At 46.8% G+C, this 8,732-nt stretch overlaps 1 protein-coding gene across 1 annotated transcript; it reads right to left on the bottom strand.

The window, feature by feature from the left end:
• Window positions 1–6,937: 6,937 nt before the first annotated feature.
• On the bottom strand, window positions 6,938–7,789 carry LOC107116847 (uncharacterized protein K02A2.6-like; the record flags this gene model as incomplete). The annotated part of the gene is made up of 2 exons (XM_015418858.1): window positions 6,938–6,983; window positions 7,086–7,789. Coding segments are annotated over 2 exons (750 nt in total), but the record flags the coding sequence as incomplete, so codon positions are not given.
• Window positions 7,790–8,732: the final 943 nt, after the last annotated feature.

The following is an 8,732-nucleotide window of genomic DNA, read 5'->3' as shown; positions in this document are numbered from 1 at the left end:
GCCCAAGCAAAGTGAAGCATTTAGCTTAGCTTGCCTAATGTTGGCTGTTCAGGTTTGTGCTGTTAGTTGGGCTGGATGTAAAATGGTATTTTAAAAATTTGAGAAACATCAAAATGAAATTTTGTATGCATATTCAGGGCACAGTTCTACATTTCATATTCTAATACCAGCTCACCCTTTGAACCCAATTTTAAAGAGGCAAAAAATGAAAATATATTGTAATGTATCTGCCATGAAGATAGAATGGAAATTGGGGTGTGCTGCTGAAGACACTATTTTATGTCACTGTTATGTATCAGGACTATATACCAGAGACTGGCTGAGCTTAGGCCTCTAGAACAATAGCCCACAAGGACTCTGGAAGTGACCAATGAGAAACCTCTGTTATGTAATTAGCCTATAGTTGGGAGTGGGGTGTGTTTGGGTGTGGTTTATTGCATGCTGTTTAAACAGGGTTTTCACCCTGGGGTTTCGGTCTTGTTCCTGAATTCACTTAATAAAGTAGAACTGTTCACTGCAATGCATTTTGAACCCATTATTTAACAGTCACCATTTTCAAAGGAAGCAATGCAGATCTAAAGCGCACTGAAGTGTGATCTGTCCCTTGAGCACCGAGAAGTTGCAGTGATTTTCAAAAAAGGGAAAGGAAAATATACAAAAAATGTGCAGTATTGTATAGATTCTGCCCCTCAGGCCAGTCCAGGGATGAGGGGAAAACTCTACACTGGCTCAATACATTACACAATAACCCAGAGACGTAGGCTCTCTGGATTTCAGAACAATATAGCCACCAGGATCTCTACTTAATCCCTCACCAGCCTGAAATTAGAGATCCACAATCTCAGCTGGCATGTGGGTTTTACACATTAGCAACTCTACTCAGAGGTGCAAGCTTTTACCTAGGTAGCGTACATGGTCAGCGGGTTAGGCTGCAAGATTTTAGGCTTGGGATTCAGTTACACATCAAAACAGACAAGTTAGAAAACCAGAATAAGTTTATTCAGTATAGAATTTAGCACAGACTAGAAGGATTTCAAAATAACAAAGGCTAGGCAATGTTTTGCCTTAACTAAACAGTAAGAAGCATATTTATCAACTTCAGGGTAGCATCCAAGATTTCAATATTGTCCATTGGAAGAGTCCAGGTATCTTGAGAAACAAGAATTCCATCTTTGCAAGCACATGTTCAGCTCACAAAGCAGTCCTTTGTTCTACCTGGGACAGCATTCCCAGATGCAATTCAAACAAGTAGAGAGAGCAAGAAAAATCTGAGCTTTCCCCCAAGGGGTCAGACAATTATAGCCCAATCTAATCATAATCAGCTGTGGCCATCAGCCAATCACAAGTAGACAGGGGATGTGGTCAACGTTTTGGTTGTCATGGGGACAACTTATGAATGGTTAGGACTCGGGAGGCTACACCTGTAGTCATGTGGTCCCCAAATTCCAACCACCCCATAGCGTACATGTGTCTTTGCCTGTTCACTAGGGCCATCTGGTCTCTGGCAGCATGGAAGTGTGAAGAATGTAGGGTTATATGGCAGGCTATTGAGGCCATATGGCTTCAATAGGAAATCAACACAGCAGGGTATCAGCAAGAGACATTCCAGGGGAAGGCAGGGGTTTTTAGAAATCAATATTTCTATACAGGTATTCTGTCCAAAATTTAGGTGTGTCAAATATTATGCCTGACATTTGACTTGCTATGCTCAGTGCAGCCCACAAGCCATATATGACAGCTCATCAGGACATCAATAAACCTACTCTTTTCACTGTCTGGTAGACAGTGAAAAAGCAAGGGGTGACAGCAAGGGTCTTTTGGGGCCGGAGCGTGCCGGAGCACTGCTCCGGCAGCCCAGGAGCCCACACAAATGGTGGTGGTGTCAAGCCCCGCCCCCAGCTCCCTGGTGCCGAAAGCGCTGTGCCCAGAGGATGCCTGGAGAGCGCTGCTGCCAGGTCCCCCGGGCCCGTGCAGAAGCGCTGCGGCTCAGGAGAGGCCCAGAAAGCCCTGCCACCGGGTCTCACGGGCCCATGCAGAAGCGCTGCAGCCAGGGGATGCCCGGAGAGTGCCGCTGCCAGGTTCCCCGGGCCCGTGCAGAAGCGCTGCGGCTCGGGGGAGGCCTGGAGAGTGCTGCCGCTGGGTCTCCCGGGCCCGTGCAGAAGTGCTGCAGCCGGGGGACGCCTGGAGAGCGCTGCCGCTGAGTTCCCCGGGCCCACGCAGAAGTGCTGCAGCTCAGGAAAGGCCCGGAGAGCACTGCCGCTGGGTCCCCCAGGCCCGCACAGAAGCGCTACAGCCGGGGGACGCTGGAAGAGCACTGCCGCCGGGTCTCCCGGGCCCGTGCATAAGCACTGCGGCCGGGGGATGCCGGGAGAGCGCCGCTTCCTTCCTTCCTTCCTTCCTTCCTTCCTTCCTTCCTTCCTTCCTTCCTTCCTTCCTTCCTCTCTTTTCTTCCTGTCCTTCTCTCCTTCTTTCATTCCCTCCTTTCCTTCTCTCCTTTTCCTCTTTCCATCCTTCTTCCCTTCTCTCTTTCTTTTCCGCCTTCTTCTATTCTGTTTTTCCTCCTTTCCCTCCTTCTTCCCTTTTCTCTTTCTGTCCCTCCTTCTTCCCTTCTCTCTTTCTTTCCCTCCTTCTTTCCTTCTCTTTCTTTCCCTCTTTCCTTCTTTCTTTTATTCTCTTTCATTCCCTCTTTCTTTCCTTCTTTCCTTCTCTCTACTCTCTCTCTTTCCTCCTTCTGTGGCCCGACTCCAGCTGGGGAAGGGATGGGGAGACTTTTGAAGATGCCTCCCCCCCTTTTGCTTCCCCTTCTGATATCACTTCTGGTGATGTCAGGGGTTGTGGCATATGCTAATAGCCTAGTAGCTCATTAGCATACCATATGCTAATGAGCTCCTGCAGCTCTTTTTCTATGAAAAGACCCCTGGTTGTCAAATGTATTTGAGCAGTTTGGTTTCCTGCCTTGTCAGCTCTATAGCATCTCTTCATTCATTCTGCCATCCTCCTTTATTTGAGAGCAAGTTAATTTTGTCAGAATTAGCCTGATACAAGATAATGTGGATCGGCCTGATATGAGATAATGTGAACTTGTACTTTGGTCTACTTTGGCAAACATGTTGGAAAAGAATTTTAGTACACACACACACACACACACACACACACACACACACACACACACACACAACACCATCTCATGGTCCATAGAGATCTGTGTAGTACATGCTGTTGGGAAGTGGGTTTTTTCTTGGGTTGCCAGGCACAGGAAGGACATAAGGGATATTGTTGGTGATAGCGTGACATCACTTCCTGGGAAATCTCTGAAGTTATATCATGCCTCTTTAGGAATTGCTGGGAACTCTATGGGAAAACTATATTGGTTCTGGCAGTTTTTAGAGGGATTGATATCATTTCCCCTGGAGTGATGACACATTGTTGCCAATGGTGTTTTTAAACATTAGTTCTCATCTGCAGGCCACAGGACCAGCAGTGGGAATCAGGAGCTGGAATCCCTACCCCTGTTGGGAAAATGGCAGTGCTTCCCTATCACATCTCTCCTTATATATAATTGAGTAGTGGGTGCCAAAGTTCTAATTCTAAAATGCACTCCCTTAGTGTATGGCTGATGGCACTGCTCCTCAGCATATATCGCCACCAATCAGAATAATGTGGATCAGCCTGGGTCCCGCCCACACCACAACTGCTGCGACAACCTGGTCTTTTGCATATGGAAGCTGATTGGACTTCACTCCATTCCACACCTCAAACTCCCCCTCCGCAAGGCAGTTGGAATGTCAGTTACATATGGAACCTGCTGTATTCTGGTGGTGTGCAGGTCCCAGGTTCATGTTTTAAAAGCAGACTGACACTGTTTGCCCAAAGCCAGAGCACTCTCTCAGAGCCTCTTTCTAGCTCCCGTTGTATTTATTTCCACAACGGGCCTTATTTCTAGTTGTGGTATATTTGTGTACCAGCTGGGGTTTCCCCAGTTCTTCTCTGATCTTTTCCCAAACCTTCTTTGCTGTGAAGTTTTTGGAAAGATTGCAGCATGGATGGCTGCCATGTGGTTGGGAAAGTTTGGATTTTCTTGCTCCTGCCCACATGGCAGCCATTTTCCCTGACTTGTCCCATTCCTACTGGAGGTTTTTTTTTTGTTCTTTAAAAATTGGCAAAGGAATATTGTTATTTTAATATAACATTATAACAATCTATCTTTTTCTGTACATTTCCAGATATCATTAAAGAAAATAAGTCTGTACCCTCCTTTGTTGTGGAAATATGCCTTTCCACTTATATCTTTGCAATGAAGGGGCTAGAGACATAGTTTATAAAACATAAAAGCCAGGAATTCACAGAAAAATGACACACAGATTTAAAACATGATGAAATCATAAAACAGTACAAACTCATTTAAAATGAACAAAATATTAAAATCTAGCCAGAGCATAAAAACAGCATAAGACATTTAGCAGCCTAAAACAAATCGGCAGAATGATAGCACATAGAGCTGGACTTGTGAAGAGGACCTTAACCCACTGGATGGACAACACAGGAATAAACCGTCCTTTAAGAGTCCTTATTTAAATCGATGGGAATGCCATTTGGTTTCCCATGTGGCTAGTCTTCTCAGTGTGTGAAGAGGATCTAAGCCTTGTTGAATGGAGATGGCTGGCTGAATCACTACCTGGATGTTAATCTAGAACTTTGAAATATAGAATAGTGCCTCCCTTGACATTAAAATTTTCATAACCAGGTTGAGGAACAATGGCGATAGGCACCAGACCATAGCACAGATCCTATTCTTTGTGTTTAAAGCAGTGATTCTCAAGTGTGGAAAGGACCCCCAAGGACATGGAACATTTTGGGTCCATGTGCAAAAGAATTGCAGCAGGCATAATAAAGGCATTTGCCTCCTAGTAGCAAAGGTTACAGTCACTGAAGTACTACACTAACTATGGAAGTGGCAGAGAAATATAAAGGATCTTTTGGCTTCAGAAATGTTTCTTTCTCTTGCCTCCTTTACTGGCTGGATGATTTTAGCTTTATTTAGCTTCATTTTAGCATTCTTCAGCTTCACAGGATGACCCCGGGTTTCTAGTCTTATAGGAGAGGCCAATTCAGTCTCTTGATGCTATGCATAACTCTATCAGCTATCATCATCATGTCTACCTTTGCTTTCTTCTTTTAAAGGCTAAACAGCCCTAAGCATTTTAACTGACCCTCTAAGGGCAGTTGCTCTAGTCCCCTGATCATTTTGGTTGTGCTTTTCTGCACCTTTTCAAGCTCTACAGTATTCTTTTTCAAGTGTGGTGACCAGAATTGTAAACAATATTGCAAGTGTGATTTCACATGCATTTGTGTAGGAATACAGAATAAAACTGCCACCATCATACTGCCATTATACATATATGAAGTTGGGATTATTTGCTCCAATATGCATCACTTTACACTTGCTCACTTTGAATCTCATTTGCCATTTTAATGCCCATTCCCCAAATTTGAAGAAATCCTTTTGGAAGCTCCTCATAATCCTTTTTTGTCTTAACTACTCTAATAAATAATTTAGTGTCATCTGCAAAGCTGACCACATCACTACCACTACTCACCCCTAACTCCAGATAATTTATGAGGAAGTTGAAAAGCACTAGTCCCAATACATCCCTGAGGGACCTGACTGCTCAAATCCCTTCATTGTGAGAACTCACTATGTATTCTTACTTTTTGCTTCCAGGTTTTTAAAAGAAAATTTCCAGTTCTTTTATCTCATGACTCTGAAGTTTGCTCAAGGAGTCTTTGTTGAGAGACTTTGTCAAAAGCCTTCTGGAAATCCAAATAAACAATGTCTACCAGGTCATTCCTGTCCACATGTTTACTGACACTTCTAAGAACTCTAAAACATCAGTGAAACAGGACTTACCTTTGCAGAAGCTATGTTCACTGTATGAAGAACAATTGCCATTGGCTACTTACGTGGGCATCTGCAACCTGTCATACGCAAATATTTATGCAAATGGTTAGTGTTAGATCGCGCTAACAAAGGAACCGTAGAGTGATTCAGCAAGTGATTCAGCTTTATTGGAAGTAACGAACAAGCACTAACTCAGTAAGAAACCAGAACAGAAAACAGTGGGAGCTTATGCTCCTTTTAAACATAACCGGGCTAATGTAGCCACGCCTATTTACAAATAACAACCAATGAGATTGCTAGGATAAAGACCAATGGGAGTCTTTCCCTCCTAGGGAATGGTATCGTTCTGATTGGTCGCTGTTACGAAGCGACCAATAGGAAGCTCGCTCAGAGGAGCCCTGGTCTGGCTCGAAGCTTAACATGGGAGTCCTATGAGGTGATTCATGTAATCATTTCAATACATTACAATTCCTCCCCCCTAAGTTAAGCCATCATCCCAATTGTTTTATTATTTACATACATGCAATCAACCTTTGTACATCAGTTATTCCAACAGTATTTACACTCATAGTCCTTCAGATAAGTCGGCATTTGCCGCGAACGCTGGGACCTGCGGAGCGGTGCAGGCTCCATGGGCAGACAAGGTTGTGGGTCAGAGTGGGGTTCACTACAGCCTGGATCAGGCACAGACTCGACTGGGATTTCAGCCCCGCACACAGGGTTCTGCCCTGACTCGGGGACAGTACCGGGCCTTTCGGTACTCACCGCCTGCTCTGGGGGTGTCCACTCGACATCAGGGGATTCAGCCGTCGGAGAGTCAGCGCTGTCCCTAGCCCAACGTCTCCTTAACTGATCTATGTGGCGCCGCCATATTCGACCGTCAGCTAACTGCACCACATACATTCGAGTACCCACAGAGTCGGATATAACCCCAGGAAGCCATAAGTGCCCGTTTGCATAATTTCGTGCGAAAACCTTGTCCCCTTTTTCAAACATGCGCACCTTCGGTTGCGCCGTGGTACGCTCGGATTGCTCTTCAGTGAGGTCTGGGTGCATTCGGTTCAAACGGGTCGTGAGTCTCCGCCCCATTAACAATTCGGCCGGACTACGGCCTGTAGCACTACAGGGGGTGGTGTGCTGCAGCAAAAGAAAGGAGCCCAGCCTCTGGCTCCAGTCCCCTTCGTCCATTTTACCCAGGGCCTCTTTGGCCGTCCTGACCATCCGTTCGGCTTGGCCATTAGATGCCGGATGGAAAGGGGCCGAAGTCATTTGGCGTATGCCATTACTCGTGAGGAAGAGCCTAAATTCCTCAGACACAAATTGAGGCCCGTTGTCACTGACGATGACGTCAGGCAACCCGTGGGTGGCAAAAAGTCGGCGGAGCGCATGGATCACAGCAAGTGATGTGGTCGATTTCATATGCACGACCTCCAGCCATTTGGACATAGCGTCCACCACAATTAGGAACATTTGCCCTTGGAGAGGGCCAGCAAAATCTATATGCAATCTGGCCCAGGGTTTACCAGATGACTCCCAGCCTTGGGGTGTAGCTTGTGGGGGATCGGGTCTGACTTGCTGGCATTTGGGACACCCTCGTACCCATTCTTCGATCTCTTTGTCCAGCCCCGGCCACCAGACATACCCTCTGGCCAACGCTTTGGTGTGTACCATACCGGGGTGACCCTCGTGCAGCGACTCTAACACTCTCGTCCTGAGTTTGTCAGGAACCACCACCCTGTTCCCCCATAATACACAGCCCTTAGAAATGGATAGTTCATTTTGACGGCTTTTGTAAGGGCCGAACTCCGGTTCAACGCTTCCAACCGGCCACCCCCTCCAAACCCAGTTTAATACTCGGGACAGCACGCTATCCTTGGCCGTGTGTGCTGCAATGTCCCTGGATGATACCGGGGGTCGAGGAAGCTCCTCAATTGCCAAGACCTCACAGGCGGGGGCAGGGTCTGCGCCAATGTCCGGCACCGGGCACCGGCTGAGGGCATCCGCATGCCCAATCGCTTTCCCAGGCCGGTGCTCTAAGTCAAAATCATAAGCCTGCAAAAATATCGCCCATCTAAGCATGCGTGGGGACATGATGTTTGGCAATTGCTTATCGGGCGCAAAAATCCCCAGTAGCGGCTTGTGGTCAGTGACCAGCAAAAATCGTCTGCCAAAAATAAAATCATGGAACTTTTTGACAGCCGCTACCAACGCCAGACCCTCCTTGTCTATCTGGGCATAGTTCCGCTCTGCCGCAGATAGTGATCTAGAATAAAAAGCGATAGGCGCTTCGCTCCCATCAGGCATCAGATGGCTTAAAACTGCGCCTACTCCAAAAGGTGAAGCGTCAGCAGCTAACACCAGGAGCTTGTGTTCATCATAATGCGTGAGTACGGCATTAGATGTCAGCAGCTCCTTGACTCCCACAAAAGCCTTTTCCTCGGCCTGCCCCCACTTCCATTTTGCCTCCTTGTGCAAAAGCGCGTGCAAAGGGGCCGCCACTGATGCCTTATGCGGTAAAAACGCATGATAAAAATTCAGGAGTCCTAAAAAGGATTGGAGCTCCTTCTTACTCACCGGCCTGGGGGCGTTTTGGATTGCAGATACCTTCTCATCCGTGGGGTGGACTCCCTCTGCGTCAATGCGAAACCCCAGGAAGTCCACACTTTCCACCCCGAGCGTGCATTTTGAGCGCTTAACTCTGAGACCGGCATTTTGAAAACGCCTGAGGACCTCTTTAACCCGGTCCAGTAGTTCCTGTTCAGACCCGCCCGCAATCAGCACGTCGTCAAAATAGGGCACTGTGCCAGGTACCCCCCTTAGTAGACGTTCCATG

This window comes from Gekko japonicus, unplaced genomic scaffold (assembly GCF_001447785.1).
Source record: "Gekko japonicus isolate JY-2015 unplaced genomic scaffold, Gekko_japonicus_V1.1 scaffold1711, whole genome shotgun sequence".
Lineage (NCBI taxonomy): Eukaryota > Metazoa > Chordata > Lepidosauria > Squamata > Gekkonidae > Gekko > Gekko japonicus.
Note: the sequence above shows the minus strand (reverse complement) of the source record. Positions and strands in the feature narration are given on the sequence as shown.